Genomic DNA, 19171 nt, shown 5'->3' with positions numbered 1-19171 from the left:
AGGTCCAGCTTTGAAATATCAGGTGGCCAAAATTGTTAACTTAGTTTTGGTTCTTTCATACATATTAGTTTTATTTTCGTATACTATTTTTATTTTTATATCATAAGCAGACAGTGTTGTTTTAAAATAAAAATGTAGGATAACATTTCATAGCTCACGTTATCTCCGTGAATTTTAATAGGGAATGGTTTATTGGTTAACATATTCGTTGAACAATTTTTATGATTATAAAAATGTTTTGAGCACTTTGATCAAAGTTAATTTTACATTGTCAAGTATTATATCCATAAAATCAGCTGTACTAAACAATAAGAATTTTTACATGGCCTTATACTTTTGTAATTGTTTGATTTCACTCACAATTTTGAATGTTAAGGATTTTTTTATTGCTTAGAAAAATATGTAAATGAGTAAATCTTTTAAAGTAACGTTTAGAATAAGAAATATTGCTTTAGTGAAATTTAGTTTTAAAATATTAATGAATGTTAAATTATTTGTAAACTTAATGGTGATGCATAAAATTTTGTTTTTATTTCACAGGAAAAATTGTATAAAATATATATTTTTATCTACATACAAACTATATTTCACGTATATTTATTACGCTTAAAGCTATGGTAACTTAATATTAACCTATAAACAAAATTTAAAATGTTTTACGTGATGAATAAATCAATCAACAATTTATCCTCAGTGTGTTGTAGGCCGTAATTATATAAACTCAAACGACGCGTAAGATACAGAAATATTTATAAAAGTTTTTATAAACATGAACACTACAGTTTCTTACGGCAAAAAGGCTTTAATCTGAATACCAGGCCATAAACCAAGGCGAAAAAGAAAAATACGTTTTATAGTATTACAACTGTTAATGCATAATAGAAAAATAATCTTGGACCGTAATTAAAATTTTTGCAAGAGCTCGGTTACCTTTTTAATGATTGTTTTTTTCAGTTTCTCCTTCTTTTTCCTTAATATATATAACTAAACGGGTAATTTACTTCCTAACCCAATAACAGTTTTCCAAAATGTATTTTTCAATAGCAACAAAATCTTAACACCGCAAATAGTTAATTTTGTTGAGAGTTACAAAAGAAAAAGCCTGGCATTTAGATTTAGGTCTTGCTACACTGAAAGAGCTCTAGACTTACCTCTAAATATGAAAATATAAAGAGCATTCACAAAACACACTGATAAAAAATGTCACTTTATAAAACGTGTCCGAAATCACAGTGAGTAAGTCGTGATTGGCGTGTTGATGGGGAGCCCCTTGAATATGAGCTTAGGTTGATTTAATGAGAAAATACACATAATACAGTTTTGAGCCCATTGGCTCTTAGCCGGAGGGGTGAATGAAGGTCTTGTTGACAATTAATCATGTGAATGTACTCTTACGAAAGTATACATTACATAGAAAAGTAAAGAAAGCTACAGATGTTATATAATTTAATTACCAATTCTAAATTGTCCATTCAAACTCTTTGCAAAACCTTAGAAAACTACATATGTGGAAATAATTTAACTTTATGTAATATAGATTTATGCTTTTGCCATACAATAAAATAACAAATTAGAATCAAGGAAAGATCAATGGTTACGTGAAGGACATTGTAAACGTAACGTAAAAAAATAAGATAGTGGACTTAGAGAGAAAATACCGTCAATAATTAGGTTTTAGCTTAAAGACAAGTACGTTTAGCTGTTAAGCTTTTACCATGACTTGAGTCGTCGTAGGACTAAATAGGTCCTAAATAAAATTAAATTGGTCATAGGACATTTGCATAGTATCATATGCAAAGAAATAATGTTGTTACAAATTTGTTTTGGATTTAAAAATTTTCTCTTCGGAAAAGAAGTAATGCGAGAAATATTTTACTTATCATCAAATAAAGGTAGTTGATAGGTAAACCTTAAAAGGGGCTCCCAGCACTTGATTTCAACCACGACGAAACCAAAGACTTTATCTCTCTCGTGGAAGATGATAGCGGTCAGGGGAAGCGTGATATCAGTAATCATCGTCATCGTTTTTGCCACAGCAACAACAACAGCACTTGCAAAGAAGCACGATGCACGCGATGGCCAACAGACCGCCTCCAGTCGCTCCTATAGCAATGACGAACCAGTTTGCTTGGCTTTGGTCGATCCTTGCTGCGCAGAGTTCCAGAGCCTCGTCAGCGGCCAGACTTCCGTTAACTACACCAGGACAGTTCATAACACCATTGCACACTAGCGAAGAGGGAATACAAAGACCATTCTCTCCTGGACAGACAAATCCACAATCATCACTCTGCAGCGAGCCTGTCATTCCATCATCAATCATCTTCGAGGTCATCAAAGTCCCATCAGCGTTCCTCGGAAGATGGAACAATTCTGTCCAAGCTATCTTGAACCCGGCTCTTGCTGGAGTGACTGTTCCGATGAATTGGATCTTCACCGACGGCTGTGAACTGTAGCCTGATGCAGTGTGAGGAGTAAGATCCAAAGAGGTGAGCGGTTGCATTTCCTTGGCGCTGACGTTGTGTCCACAAATGGTCATGTATGGAATTTCAGGCCTTGAAGGGAGGTAAACTTCTATTCTTCCATCTTGGCAATCTCTTGTTGCAAACCTGACTTTGTCAAAGTGCAACCACACGTCTCTTTCCCGGTTAACCTTGATTTCCCAGAGGCACTTCAACGACCTTGGAGGTTCTGTGAAGCCGAGAGCTTCATAGTGAGGGTAGTGAAGCTCACCCTCAGTACTAGCAGGGATGTTGGCAGGTCCACACAGTGGTCCATGGATAAACTCATATGTGGCCTCAAACAACGGACTAGGGTGTTTGAAGTAGCTAGAGGCTGAGTGACCTACATCAACCATCAACTCTAGATTCAGCGTCTCCGTGGATGACGTCACTATGGTAACTGGTCGGCCCCCCTTGGAGGGGGTTGTTCTGCAGAGACAGTGTGCTCCTGCCTTGCCAGAGCTTGGGATGGTAGCGATGCTTGGAGGATGGTACGATATGTTGACCAGGGCAGGCTCCCAGATGACCAGCTTGTCCATTCTGCCGTCCCAGCACTCCTCTGGGGGAGCTGAGTTGAATGGGTGATCCTATAAAGAAAGGAAAATATATGTCTTCAACACTATTTGATTTATTTAAACCTATAATGAACACATTAAAAGACAATACATATGTCTTAAATGAACCATAATGGTGAATGATATCGTCCAGTAATCTTTAAGCCCGAAGTAGGACTTCAATAAAAGATTTGTATGCATTATTCTTTCATACTTCGTGCTCGTGTTGTAAAAGTTTTGGTTTACTTTTAAAAGGTAATCTCTTTTTATCAACTCAAGTTTCTAAAACAGACAATCATGGGTTTCAAAATTACTTCCATGTCTACAAATTTGTGACTTGAATTACTCAATACAAATGTCACTATTATTTATTAGGAGTGTGTCATTGCTTTTTCTTTTTGTTTAAAGTGGTTCACTAGCATTTGGAAGATGCTAGTGAAAAATATCATAAAAATATCATTTTTTCCATATTTTTCTCATTTTTGTCAATGTTGCGTCAAGAATTTTTGTTGGCAAACCTCAGATTCGGATTCAGCACCCCAAAATACATAAGAAATGGAAAAAATCAAAACTACCCCAAAACTTTCTCGCTATGAGTGAATTTAAATACAAATTTACTGGATTAAGTTAGGGAAATTTAGGATAAGGTTGTTTAATATCGTATGCACCTGATGACGTGATATTTAGATATACGTAAATAATAAAATGATATGTATGCATATTATACTGTTGCCAAGCATTTACATTGTGTGTAGATTTAACAAGTTAATAAATAAAGAGATGTGTGTTTGGTACTATACTTACTTTCTTACTTACTTAGACTCTAGCATCACAGCCCATTGTACGTCCTCAATCGTATTGGCAACCCATTATAAAATGTTCTGTGTAAAATTTCAAGACCGATGCATGGCTTAGAGTGATTGGCACTGTTACCATAGGCCAACACTAATTTTTTTCACCCGAATGTAAATGTAAACTCTAAGCGAGTTATGTCCACACAGCTGCTTGAGTTGGGGGCAGTGAGGCAACGTTGGTTTTAGTTTTCTAGCCAAAATTTTTATTGACTATCTTAAGTCAATTAACCCTTACCACTCTCATGTAGGCCTATGCCCTACGCCTTAGGACCTACAATCTATTTAATCTACACACAATGTAAATGCTTGGAAACAGTATATGCCTACATAACATTTTATTATTTACGTATATCTTAATATCACGTCATCAGGTGCATAAGATATTACATGATTAATTGATTGGTGTTATTTTAATTTTGATAGTTTTGATTTTGGCATCACTTATTATTATATGAGTAATTTTTTTATACTTTTAACCTTTTTTAAATTGTCCAGATGAACAAGCTAGAATGCTCACAAATAATGCATCGAAACGTTTGCCAGAACCTGCCTCATTACAACCCTCTGAGCGAGGATAATTTAAACGGCAACAGATCGTGTATCTTTTCTGTACACTAAATAAAAAGTCAACGGTTCAGTAACACAAAATTAATCAATTTTAACACTTTGGATTTGTATAAGACCTTTGCCTGGGCATATACAATGAATATGTGTCGTTGACAGAATAATTGGAGAAATTTAAAAACTAACACAAAATGTTCCAATTTTCAAATAGCTCTGGAGCCTAAACGGTTCATCGGAGATTACCACATTAGGGGTACATTTTGTAGCAAATTTTGTGTACTTTAATTTTTATAATACAGACTAATTACAAAAAGTTGATAGTTTCTGAGTTATAAGCTAAATATTACAAAAAATATCATTTTTTCCATATTTTTCTCATTTTTGTCAATGTTGCGTCAAGAATTTTTGTTGGCAAACCTCAGATTCGGATTCAGCACCCCAAAATACATAAGAAATGGAAAAAATCAAAACTACCCCAAAACTTTCCTGGTAAAAACACAAATTAACTGAATTAACTATACAACTATCTCATTTATGATCAATATACCTATATATGTCATACCTTAAAGTTGATACTTTTGATTGTCAGGATAACTCTTGCAAACAGTCTGTTGTCCGTGATGAATTTGTATCGGCAATGAAGATCTCCATCGGCTTCGGTACGTTTGTAGACGAGTGTATTCACTGGAGACCTGTAAAGGGCAAAATACAAAATCGTTTTCATTCAGTTTATTAATTATTTAGACACATCACCTTACTGTACATAAAATAATTCGTGTTTAGTTTATAATACGAAATTATTTGAGTGCAGTGTCTGTAGAGAACTGCATAGACAAAAAGAATTAAATATAGACCGTCAGCTGTGCTGTGGTTACCATAGGTTCTGGTGCACACCGCTGGGAGTGCCGTGTAGTTTACGTAGCGCGTAGGCCGTAACTACATGGTGCTCCCAGCGGTGTGTGCCAGAACCTATGGTAACCATGGTAACCGCAGCACGGCTGACAGTCTGAAAGATGTTTTTTTTAGCTTCAAAGAATTTGAAGAGATATTGAGTATGTTTTGAAAGCATCTATTAATTATCAGAATGTGTGCCTAGTAAAATACAAATGGTTACCGCTCAGTATTGATATTACCGTCAAGGATAAAAGTTTGACATATTCCACAAACTTTTACTTCTTAGAATCAAAATCAATCAAAGTCAAATATTTAAAATAATATACTTTAGAAAATATATAAGCAAAGTAGTTAGCCAAATTAAACACCTAGATGCAAACCATTTTAGTTTTTTCTTTCAGTGTACTGTATGTTTTAGACAGGTCGAAAGAGGATAAGATATAAATAAGATTTATCCATTTTATCCTCGTATGAAAAGTAAAATGAGTTATCGAGTTCCAACTGGAACAACAAGTGATAGATTGAGTAATAATTGAGTAGTACTTAGTTACCTGAGATATCCCGAAGACTTGGTCCAGGAAGCGATTTCTTCGTCACAGACGGTATCTTGAACTGGGCGACCGTATCTTGTGTTGTTGAAGAAATCGTAATGTGCCCAGTAGTACAGAGAAGATCTAAAAAAGGTAAAAATTTAACTTATTTAGAATTATTGTCAATATTTTGTTTTTTGTTCTAAAATTTCTTTTACAGAGTCAAAGCACTATCAATATTCATAATACAGCCAAATAGTTAAACTTTTTATTTAAATATGCATAATTTTGACATACATGAAACAGTGGATATAGATGTTACTACAACGAACTAACCGGACTAAACACTAACATAAGAGATCAACCAATTTTAAAAACACGAGATACAATTTTGTTCAGATATACGGTAAAAAAATCATATAAAAATGTAAATTAGATTGATAAATTTATATACATTGAAATATATACCGTAAAATATACAGGATGGCTGAAAAGTAACTTACACCCACCCTAAACATTTGCACCATTTGAGATATTTGAAATCTGTTTGTAGCAACCTTCTAAGGTATGAGAAGGAGCTACAATAATTACGGCCAATTTTGAAAATTTTGAATTTTTTGAAAAATACCACCACTTAATCCCTTAATCACTTATCTAAGGGCAAAATTTTTAAAACTGACTATAATTATTGTAGCCCTTCATATCCAAACAAGGTGCCGCAAATCGATTTTAAATATCTGAAAAAATTAAAGGGGGTGCAAGTTAATTTTCAGCCACCCTTTATATGTTAAGCTAAGCAGATATTTTAACTCAGTAAAAATCTTTACATTCGTGGAAGCCAAGACATCGATGATTCTGGTGTAAAAACTTTGTGTTACAATCCTTACAATATAATTTTTCCCGCTTTTCCTTATTGCCTTTCATATCTAATTTATCGTTTTCTATAAAAAGAACACTCTATATTACAGTAAAATAAAGACTTCGAATAAAGATACTCTCTAGCACTCAGTTCTGATTTATGGGAATATTATTTACCGTATATAAGTCACTCCTAATAAAAGCCAACTGTAATATCATTAATTCATTTATTAAATATGTACATAGACTATAAGCAATATGTAACGTGGAAAGAAATAATTAAGTAATACTGCAATTAAAGCTGAAATTAAAAGTTCTCAATCAAATTTCAAATATGATTAAATTACATTTTCGCAATCTCTTGATGTTTTAGCTTTAACGAACTCAAAAAAGACCCAATAGCTTAAAAAAAGTGAAAAAAATATTTTTACTTAGTAAACAAATCTTAGTTAGTGTTGATGTCCAGGCACCAACGGGAAATAAAATAGCAAATAAACCCAATGTATTGTTTCGACTGCAATACACTATAGTTATAATTACTATAGGCATAATTGATTAATTGACATGATTGGTTCTAACACAAACAAAGAGAATTAAATATAGACCGATAGCAGTGCCACAGTTAACATAAGTTCTGGCGTCCACTGCTAGGAGCACCGTGTAGTTACGGCACTCACTACGTAACTACACGGTACTCCTAGCGGTGGATGCCAGAATTTATAGAAACTGCAGCACTGCTGTCGATCATTTAATTATATTTGTCCATAGTTCTACTTACCCGGAGTAACTTCCAGTTTTGCTCTCGAACCTGACGAATAGAGCGTCCCCTGTGGAGACAAAGTCGTGTTTCTCCATTGGTCTAGAGAACGTGTCGCAGAACGTTTTGATGATACGGGCGTCATCAGGCCAAGATGCGTCGTAGAGAGTGAGGCTCTCCCCACAATCCCCATCAAACACTGTGATGGGCGACTCTATCCGGTTGATTCTAAAACTGAAATCACACATAACAAGAGTTCATTAAATAAGTTACGTTTTACTGGTTTAGGGCTTAATAGTTCATCAATCTTTTGTGTTGAAGATGTTGGAATTCTTTTCCCATTAACCTGGCGTTTTATTAAAAGCAGACTTGCTCCAACTAGGTGGTCGTCAATAACTCAATACCTCGTTTATTGAACCAAGTAGACAATTACATGTATAGGTTAGGTCAAAATAATATAATATACAATGGAATTGAACTTAGAATAATAAAATTAACTTAAACATACTATTTACAAATCAATCTGTCTAAAGGAAAATTAAGATTCCAGCTCTCAGTCAGGAAGTCACGGGCGCTGTAGTAGGCTAGCATTTATTTAATAGAACAGATTTTAACTTTCTTTTGAATTTCAGATGGCCTTTCTTGACTCTGCCTTTGGATGCGTTGGAAGGTGGTTAAAGATATTTACTGCATTGTAACGGAGATTTAAAAAAAAATAAAGGTTGACAGTAGACAGGGATTGGAAGATTTTAAGAAGTTCTTAAATTGTAAGTATGGTTATGGGATCTATTGAACTTGTCGATGTTTTGCTTAGGAATGACAAGGTTTTGTAGATGTAAAGTGATGGAAACGTTAAGATGTTTGCAGTTTGAAAAAAATGGTTTGCAGGTTTGTCGTCTTTTTAAAGAAAATAAAGCTCTAAATGCCCGCTTCTGCAAATGGAATAGAAATAAGGTCCACTTATTCTCATACCCCCATATGGGCAAGGCATAGGTAAGATGTGGGAAAATAAGGTCATAATAGGCGGTAAGTAGGACATCAGATTTCGTCGAATTTGCAAGGGTCCGGATGTCAATCGCTCATTTTATCCTGTATTAAAGAAGGGATGAAAAAATGTAAAATAATTTAAACTTAACTTACACGGAGTTTCTTGACACAAAAAAAATTCAATTAAAAAACGTAAACAAATTTACTTACTCTTCTCAGTTCAACAATGAATTTAAGTTTATTACAACTAGCCGGAAAGATAAGCTTTGATCGATAACTGTTGTTAAACTCTTCGTAGAGATCAGACAACACGGACTTTATAACCAATACAAAGGCGTTTAAATACTTTCCCTTATACATTTGTATTTTAATGCAGTAGGTGAATATAAAAATATAGTGTTCATAATTTGCTCAGAATTAAATAACCGTTTAGCTTAAAGTGTTTGTTGTAGGTGTAAATTTCAAAATGTTCTCGTTGTTTGCCATTCTTTTTAGTATTTTGGTAGCTATTAATGAACACTCGTCGAAAAGCATTTTTATTGAACACTATTTTAGGACTCTAAGGACATGGAATAATAATTAAACAATTGCTGATGTGATTTGAATTGTGATTTGATGTGAATTGACTCATCCAAACTACGATGACGTAAATTAAATAAACACCTTAATAACATAATAATTTAAATAGTATAAAACTTCTAGATTGAAAATTCCCCAGGCTCCAACCTCTAGATTTCGTTGTAGTCAAAGTAGAAAGGATTTAGATAGAGTCACATTATTTATGTACTTAATTCTCATTCATTTAAACTTAATACGCCTTTATCTATGGCTACACGAAGACTCTGCTTCATCTACATAATAAAGTATTCATTAATTCCCAACGGTTTACAAACAATTATTCTCAAACACCATTTTACAAACAAAACATTTATTTCAAATGCAGACATGTAAGTAAAATTAAAAAGCAAACGGTTTGCTATTCATACGAATCATACAGATAACTCCTCCTATTAGACATTATGCGTTTAGCTATTATTATGTCGTTTTTAGACAGGTGGAGCTTAGTAATGATAGTCAATATTAAGCTAACATTAAGTTTAGGTTAAGGAAAACTTTGAGATTTATTTAGACAGAATAATGTAGATTTCATAAAGGCTTGATTTAACAAAGCGAGTTTACAACTTACTACTAGAGTTTTTCACATGCAAATCGTAAACTAGCCTAAAGTACTCACCAACTTGCTTGATAGCATCTAATAAAATAATGTCTAGAGAAATATAGTTCGGCGAGAAAATGTATAGGCTACTCACCGGGTTTTATGTAAACTAAATCTTTACACTGTCCAAGTATTCTCACAGTTGCTTGTGCACAAGCAAAAAATTGGATTATAATCATGTAGGAGGAAATGGTTAGGAAATGTAGTGGGAGTTTTAGGTTTTACCCGTCAAAAAGACTGCTTTTTACTCGCTGACTAGTATGTTGTACACTTGCCTTGAATAACCTAGCCTCATCTTGAGGGAGCTTACCTAGGGAAGTACAGCCGTACTATCTGGTTGGGTTTTCCCTGTATGAGGTACGTGCAGCTGGTGTGGGGCGGGTACCAGTGAGCCACTGATAAGAAGATGCCCTCGCTATCACCGGACGCTACAAGGTCATCACTGGTCAACAGCCAATCACAGGCCCCCGTGCGGCTCCCAGCTGTCTCCACGTGCCCCGGCCAGTTGCCCACGTTGAAGTGGAACCCGGTGTTGAGTAGTGGGCCTGCAAAAGTGTAAATTGGGGCGGACAAATATTTCTAACCTCTTTCTCTACCTGAGATCTCCTTTGGAACCTCTTCCCTTAACTGAGACCTCCTTTGGATGATATCCAGACATTGCTGAGAATGGCATAACTTCAACAGACACTGCTCAAAAACACAGTTTCAAAGTACCTTTGGATCTACCTAGTGAGACTCTTGAGTTGTTAATTTAAGCTTATGGAGAAGGGGCGATGGGGAAAAGTCAAGTTTTTCAGTGGCACCAGTGATTTCGTGAAGCCCAAGAAAGCATTGATGATGACCCTCATAGAGGATGTTTTCTTCAACAGCAGTCAATGACGTAAACGTTGAGCAATTGGTTGATTTTTGGTCTTTTAGGGAAATAAGTGCATGACCTATTCTTTCAGAGCACTGTTTTGGTGTTAAATTATTTTTTGAGAAGTGTTTTGAAACGTGTAGTTTTCCGGAGCAATCATACCTGGTTAGATGATTTTTTTTAATAACGTGTTTACTTTAGTATTTAAGGATTTGAGAAGCTACTGTTGGATGTGTTGTCAATAGTTGGGTTGGAAATAGTTTTTTCGTACTGCCGATAAATAATTTGTCTGGGCATTTTCCTAGGCGTTAAACTGTACTTCAATCTTTGTAATACACACAAACCCGTTTCTTGAATCAATTATTCCAGAATGTATTTTCACCTAAAATTGAAACTATGTAATAGAATAACATAAATCATACTAATTTTAAACTTTCAAGTCTTCGAGCCTGTTTTTACAGAATAATATTCATATTTTTGGGAAATAATGATAAATCAAATAATTTTAGGGAAGTATTATTTCTAATATTTTTAATACAGTAATTATTTACACAACAAAAATTTTTTTTTATTAACCTATGAAAATGGATATATTCTTATCCTAGAACATACTCTAATGTTTTGAAACCACTCAAAAATGGATGATTCCCGAACTGACTAAATAAAACTGCATTCAACGGGGACAGAACTCACAAATGTGTTCAAATGAATAAAACATAGCTGAATATGATTATTTAAGTCGCAAAGGTAAAACTCTTTTTGTTATTGCGGCTAGACTGTATAAAACAGTCGTAAAAGTTTTGTATTACGAAGCCGGTCTATTGTGGACGCAGTGAGGCCAACAGAACGACAATAAATTGCCAGAATCGCTCCCAGTGCTGCCACTGTATCACGGAAACTGCCATTACAAGATTCTACTTGTCACAACCGACTAAAGTAGTTCCCGTTTCGGAGTGAGCCAAATATATATAATGCGCCATTGTAAAGATTGGTGTAAGTAGAGAAATGGTAAAGGAAACTGGCTGGTCTTCATTACATTGTATTTTATGGAAAGGTAGGTGACGAAAATGAAATATATTAAGCTGATTCTGGTAAAAACCATCGTTTTAAATATTACAGGGTAGTGCTTGATTGCGCATTGACAAAAATGTCAATGGTGATTTCGGGTTGTTCCCTTGTTAAAGATTGTTTCCTTTTGCGCGTGAGCTTCGGAATTCTGTATTTTATATCATACAAAATTCAAAAGTAAACTCATTTAAAGGTAAAAAACCAAGATAAATGCCAATTATTCCGGTTTAAAACATTTTAAAACAAATTAGTAAAAATACTGATGAAATTAAATTACCGTCGATTCATTTATAATGCACGATTTTAATTGTAAATATTTCTTTTTAAAATATTCAAAAATTTTCGTATTGATTTATAAAAAGATTCTAAAACCAATATTTATCGAAAATCATACATACAAGGCCCAGTGTTTTAAAGATTTTACTAGCTTAATCATTAGTCTCACTTTATAATTCTATCATCCAATGCGTAGCTATAATGGATATTTAATGGTATTTCAGTACAGGGGCCCATTTCATAATAAAGTACAAACTAATATTATTAGTATATCAGCTGATCGCCCAATGAAAATCTAATGGAAATGGGCCCCAGATAGTACAGTGTTTGATAATATAGTTTGTTTTTTTATCACCTACAAAAGCCTTACAAAATCCACGTATATATGCTATAGCCTAGTTAGTTTAATTTTATGCAATAAGTATAAAAAATAAAAAAGGTGTGTTGGTAATGCAACTGTGTAATTAATAAGTCTTTTAAACCAATTCGGTACTTGTTTCAAAAATAGAAATAATAAAAACAATTTTTAGCCTAATAACCTTTTAATTTGTGGAAATAGGTAAATCCTTTGATTTCGTATTTCTTTTGTATTAAAAAATAATAGTTTTTAATTACCTGCTGGTGAAGTGACAAACTCCACAAACAGGTCCTCACTGGTCCCGATGATGGAGTAAGGAAACTTCCCCATTCCACAGAAGATTCCTATGACAGGACTAGACGAGTCCTTGCCGTCGTAGATCTTGATGTAGTCGTAAGGGCAATGTTCAGCTCCTGGACATAATTATTTATCCTCATACAGTTTCCAATTGTATCCTTTTATTTTTTTTAATTTTAATACTGGCCATTTCATAGTTTTTAAAAATATATCATTCCATTTTTTTTATTGTAAGAACAATCAGTTCCTATTGGGATTAATCCTAAAAAAAGAATGAATAATTATGGTAACAACGAAATATATGAATTAAGTTTTTTCCCTTATTTAAAACGAGAAACGACACTTCTCTCAGACCTGGCTAGACTATTTTATGTTTCATATTAATAATATTCAGTAGTACCACAAGGTTTATAAACGTATAGTACCGTAAGTTTTATGTAAAAACAAACTCATACAGGTTTAGAAAACGAATATTTTGTATGAAATATATCTATGTCAGTGAACAATTTCATGCACTATGCTTGTTATTGTCGTTGTAATAGTATAATGTAAAAAATCTCTTAGTTTCATGGATGTAAGCTAATTTAATATAGTGTTCAAGATAGCTCACCATGATTTCAGAAATATGTTTTACTGAGAAAACAGTGAATTAAAGAGACATACCTTAGAAAGGTATTGATTTACTAACACTTACTTTAGCAGATGCATATTAGTGACATAGCTTTTTGAACACAATCTCTACCTTGAGAAAGGAAAGTTTAATCTCGATCTGAAAAGTTAGTTGATATAATTATTCAATAAAATTATTTTTAGTTTTTGGAAATTCAATTGGTTGGACCTGGGAATTTAGATAAACACTTCATACACTTATTTTGGAATTGATAATAAAACACTTTAGTGATACGAGATTTAATTTAGAATCATAAAATGTTTGCTCTATTTCAATAAATAATTTATACATAAATATCTTATGTAGTTTGACTAAAACTGATATATATTACTAGCAAATATATTACTCCAACTTTTATTCCCAGTGTAAATCTCAAATAGAGAGGAGTCGGTGGTTATTGAAGCCCGCTACACACGACGCCCAAAGCTTCACAAATATTTACCTCCGATGGTTCCCGCAATATTCATATTTCACGTTCAAAATACGTCAATCCTTATCTCTACAGTCTGAGCACTGCCCCAGGCAAGGGAGTTTTGCTTCATTCCCGAACCAATGAATATTAAAATAGACATTCGTTATACTAATATTTTCAGTTAATTAAACTTTGCATACAAAGTAAATAGGCCTAAATACAAAGCCTTAAAAAACAAAACTTTGACTTCAAACAGTAAAATGCATCGCAATTTAAACACGATTTCCTAAACAATAACTAAAATCAATTACTTTTCTCTGTTTTCACTTTTTGACAAAGGTTTCCTTATTTTTCCAATTTATGTTCTAAATAGAGAAGTTAGTATCAGTTTTAAGCATAGGAACGTTAGCCAGATTTAACGAAGAAGAACGCTGCAAATTGAATTGAAGATTTATAGGTACATTTCTTATCGGTGACGTCTCGACCGATTTCTTCTGGTGTTAAAAGGTAATACGAATTGTTGGGGTGTAAGTAATACTTGGTGTTAATTTTAGTACTGATAGTATAGGCCCATACAGTATTACATAATCTTTAAAAATGTTTAATTAAAACCATAATGCTACCGAAAGATTTCAATGATTAGACGATCATATGTAACGAAATATGTTAGATGCATCCGAATAAAAAAAGTGCCAGGAGACCGAACTTTGCTTGGATTTTATTAAACATTAAATTTATTAGATAAGCTATTTAACTATATAAGGATGTTTATTATGTTGATTGTTTATTATATTAAGGTTATTAATATGAGACATTTTTTAGATATTACAAAGAAATCAATTTAATACACCTTTAAAAATTCATGGATTGCAATAAAAATTACCTGTATCAGCTACTATTATTAACTGCAGCTACAAAAAAGTATTGACGATAACATGTGCACTTTCAAGGGCATTGGGGCGGAAACTAGATTTTTCCCAGCCTTGTGACCAACTCCAATAATTTCTCTCGTGGCCAAATACCCCACAATAAACAAAAATATTTAAAATCCTTGGACGAAAATAAAAGTTTGTCCGTGCAGGCGTTTGTTTTAGAGTTTAGGATAGTAGTTGATCATTGTAAAACTCTTTTTAAAGATAGAGAAATGTATGGTGTACGGTCAATTGACATATGGCTTGTTTACATTTTACATTGAGAAAAGTTTATTTATTTTAATGTAATCTATTTTTTTATTTTATGAGCCCATTCATCTGTATTTGTATGTGGATCTGCTTTCTTGTTTTCTTTTTATTATTTATTATTCATACTATTATTCGTTGATGATTGCACAAAAGTCCTTCACATACTCGATATACTACATACTTTGTGATGTATCTCGATAAATTGTGTATACCATACAAACATATAACTGGCGCAAAATCCTGTTTATCTGACAAAAGACCCTCTTAGCACAAAACATACCTGATGATATCGGCCTCATCGGACAGGTCATGATGTTCTCGCAGCGTTGACCATCGATGTTGAACTCCTCATTCTCTATGTATAGTTTGATGAAGGGCAGCCTAGTGTTGAGATGGTAGGAGTAGTGGAGACACAACTGATACATATTACCTGAGACATATTACATACCTGATGATATCGGCCTCATCGGGCAGGTCATGATGTTCTCGCAGCGTTGACCATCGATGTTGAACTCCTCATTCTCTATGTATAGTTTGATGAAGGGCAGCCTAGTGTTGAGATGGTAGGAGCAGTGGAGACATACCTGATACATATTACCTGAGACATATTACATACCTGATGATATCGGCCTCATCGGGCAGGTCATGATGTTCTCGCAGCGTTGACCATCGATGTTGAACTCCTCATTCTCTATGTATAGTTTGATGAAGGGCAGCCTAGTGTTGAGATGGTAGGAGTAGTGGAGACACAACTGATACATATTACCTGAGACATATTACATACCTGATGATATCGGCCTCATCGGGCAGGTCATGATGTTCTCGCAGCGTTGACCATCGATGTTGAACTCCTCATTCTCTATGTATAGTTTGATGAAGGGCAGCCTAGTGTTGAGATGGTAGGAGCAGTGGAGACATACCTGATACATATTACCTGAGACATATTACATACCTGATGATATCGGCCTCATCGGGCAGGTCATGATGTTCTCGCAGCGTTGACCATCGATGTTGAACTCCTCATTCTCTATGTATAGTTTGATGAAGGGCAGCCTAGTGTTGAGATGGTAGGAGTAGTGGAGACACAACTGATACATATTACCTGAGACATATTACATACCTGATGATATCGGCCTCATCGGGCAGGTCATGATGTTCTCGCAGCGTTGACCATCGATGTTGAACTCCTCATTCTCTATGTATAGTTTGATGAAGGGCAGCCTAGTGTTGAGATGGTAGGAGTAGTGGAGACACAACTGATACATATTACCTGAGACATATTACATACCTGATGATATCGGCCTCATCGGGCAGGTCATGATGTTCTCGCAGCGTTGACCATCGATGTTGAACTCCTCATTCTCTATGTATAGTTTGATGAAGGGCAGCCTAGTGTTGAGATGGTAGGAGTAGTGGAGACACAACTGATACATATTACCTGAGACATATTACATACCTGATGATATCGGCCTCATCGGGCAGGTCATGATGTTCTCGCAGCGTTGACCATCGATGTTAAACTCCTCATTCTCTATGTATAGTTTGATGAAGGGCAGCCTAGTGTTGAGATGGTAGGAGTAGTGGAGACATAACTGATACATATTACCTGAGACATATTACATACCTGATGATATCGGCCTCATCGGGCAGGTCATGATGTTCTCGCAGCGTTGACCATCGATGTTAAACTCCTCATTCTCTATGTATAGTTTGATGAAGGGCAGCCTAGTGTTGAGATGGTAGGAGTAGTGGAGACATAACTGATACATATTACCTGAGACATATTACATACCTGATGATATCGGCCTCATCGGGCAGGTCATGATGTTCTCGCAGCGTTGACCATCGATGTTAAACTCCTCATTCTCTATGTATAGTTTGATGAAGGGCAGCCTAGTGTTGAGATGGTAGGAGTAGTGGAGACACAACTGATACATATTACCTGAGACATATTACATACCTGATGATATCGGCCTCATCGGACAGGTCATGATGTTCTCGCAGCGTTGACCATCGATGTTGAACTCCTCATTCTCTATGTATAGTTTGATGAAGGGCAGCCTAGTGTTGAGATGGTAGGAGCAGTGGAGATTGCGCGGGTAAACTCCCGGGTACGCGGGAGATTGTACGTAGCAGGTCTGCAGACGACAGTCTTTGAAAACCCTCTCACAGTAGGACCTAGGGTAGGCAAATATACATTTAGTGAATTCAAAGTATGTAAGTTTTGATCATGGCCACTGACAACGCCATGCTGACGTTTAGGAAGGAGACCTTATTCAGGAGAGTAAGATTTAAGATTTAAGATTCTCTACATGTGTCTATACAGTTCCTTTTGCTCAACAATATTGAGTTAAAATCTCAATGGTAATCTCATTTATTGCCAAACCACATTGTATTAATTTATCCAAAACAATCTTTGATTACTGAGTCTAATTATTATTGTTACTCCTTTGTTACTTTTGTTATTATTTATTGTTATTGTTACTCAATATATTGTTATTATTGGTATAGTACAAAATCATTACTTGTTATACATTTTATTATGTTCCTCTTTGTTAACACTTTTGTACTGTTTTAATGAGTATTAGCAATATTGTTAACATTGTAACTTTACGTAAAATGGTTTTATCATGAAGATAAATTGGGTAGAGGTCGTACGGGACGAGGTGAAGCTTGGAGGGGAATAGTGGTGTGGCGGGGGAAGTGTCGCTACGCGAGGCGACGATCGGCTCGTCTCCTACCCCCACCATGAATTAATTTCCCCACTTTAGACCGTTCCCGCCGAAAATCTCAGGCTTCACCTCGTTCCGCACGACCTCTAGACTTCCTTATCTGTTGGCCCAAACAACCGAACGAAGATATCGATTATTCGATTGTTTCATTCGATATATCGTTTGGTTAGTTAGGTAAAGTTAAACTAATCTAACTAACCAATGTTTGGTTAGTTTGGATTAACCTTACCTAACTAATCGATATATCGATCGATATTTTCATTCGGTCGTTTGTGCCAACCCGATAAATGAATTGACCCGTATACTTACCCAGCCACGACTTGTCCCCTTCTGTTAGGGTATAGCTCAGGGTGTTGGCCATACCGAAGATACACGTCGAACTGCTGCTCGGCGCGGCTGTCGAAGCTGAAGTACGTCTGGTCTGTGAAGTTGTCTACGTGGAACAGCAACTTCACGAAGCTCGTCTCGGATATGAACGTCTGCGCTTGTTCTGTCTCTCCACAGAATAGCCCCGGGTCCTTGCGATTGCTTAGCTCAGTCTTGGCGTTTCCGTCTACAATCTAAACATTAATGGTAGAGTCAGTAAACCCTTAAATACGTATTGGGGTATTGTTATTACGAGTCCTGAAAATATGTGTTTACCGGACGACCTCGTCTCGCGCGGGATTTCCATACGAGTCCAGTTAACAAATTTTGGACGAGTGGCGTACGATATTTTACACCATAATGCTCTAAGCTAACTTAACAATCAAAATCCGTACAAATCCTTATATTCCGACTAGAGAACTAACAACCACTACTTACAACCTCTAAGAGAGGTTATGTTTTTGTTTATAACCACTCATCACCAAATATAATCAGCTGGTTGGTGTCCGGTAAAAACTCATTTCAGTACGTAGTACGTAATAAACCTCCATTTCATAAATCTGGCGGCAAACAGCTGTTTTCTGGACTAAATCCTTGCGTGGGCAGTTCGTCGAAACAGTGTAGTGGGGCGTAAACAAGGGTTCGTTACCGTCTGCAATTTACGACATAAAGATTTTGTTTCAGAAAAATATGTTGAAGAATGTATTACAATTCATTAATATGTTGGAATAGACAACTGAGTGTTCTCTATAAATTTGCAACTAAAGTTAACTGGTATTTTAATTTAAAAACTATTGAAGGTTGATATTCAAAAAAAGGTAAATACTACAAAAAATGGATTCCATAACGTTTTCCAACGCAACTGTTCTGATTATGGGGTTAAAGATGAAGTTTACCGTTAAAATATTATTTTATAATTGTATTAAACGTTAAAATAATTCTATGCTCCTGCAAGACTCTTACCTGCAGGTACCCGTTGTGGCAGTCGGTGGCGTTCACCAGGGTTCCTACTTTGAACTTCTTGAACCTTATCTTGAGTATCCAGTCTTTGGGAGTGCCCCGGAAGCTGCGGAAGCGGTACCAACACGTCATCGGCTTCCCGAACGTATCCTGCGTCACTTCCGGGGACACTACGTCCTCGTATATGTCCACCGTCTTATTACAATGGTCCTTCCTCACCTCTGGAAAATACATGTTTTCCATTATATCCTTTATATGGTAATTATTTGTCCTAAGACGCTAG

General features: G+C 35.3%; 1 protein-coding gene across 1 annotated transcript in view; it reads right to left on the bottom strand.

Annotated features, from left to right (window-relative positions):
* Nucleotides 1–1833: 1833 nt before the first annotated feature.
* LOC129000002 (cubilin-like) overlaps nucleotides 1834–19171 on the bottom strand; it is an 87677-nt gene continuing 70339 nt past the window's right edge. The window contains exons 5-13 of the mRNA XM_054426842.1: nucleotides 18892–19109; nucleotides 17872–18122; nucleotides 16791–17008; nucleotides 12528–12683; nucleotides 10023–10257; nucleotides 7531–7743; nucleotides 5916–6038; nucleotides 5033–5162; nucleotides 1834–3085 (exon numbers count right to left, since the gene is read on the bottom strand). Of these exons, the coding sequence (XP_054282817.1) occupies nucleotides 2006–3085; nucleotides 5033–5162; nucleotides 5916–6038; nucleotides 7531–7743; nucleotides 10023–10257; nucleotides 12528–12683; nucleotides 16791–17008; nucleotides 17872–18122; nucleotides 18892–19109 (2624 nt within the window). The 3' untranslated portion in view covers nucleotides 1834–2005. The remainder of the gene's footprint in view (nucleotides 3086–5032; nucleotides 5163–5915; nucleotides 6039–7530; nucleotides 7744–10022; nucleotides 10258–12527; nucleotides 12684–16790; nucleotides 17009–17871; nucleotides 18123–18891; nucleotides 19110–19171) is intronic.

Source organism: Macrosteles quadrilineatus, unplaced genomic scaffold, assembly GCF_028750875.1.
Source record: "Macrosteles quadrilineatus isolate MER2022 unplaced genomic scaffold, UCM_ALF_1.0 Scaffold_8__2_contigs__length_117827958, whole genome shotgun sequence".
Taxonomy (NCBI): domain Eukaryota; kingdom Metazoa; phylum Arthropoda; class Insecta; order Hemiptera; family Cicadellidae; genus Macrosteles; species Macrosteles quadrilineatus.
Note: the sequence above shows the minus strand (reverse complement) of the source record. Positions and strands in the feature narration are given on the sequence as shown.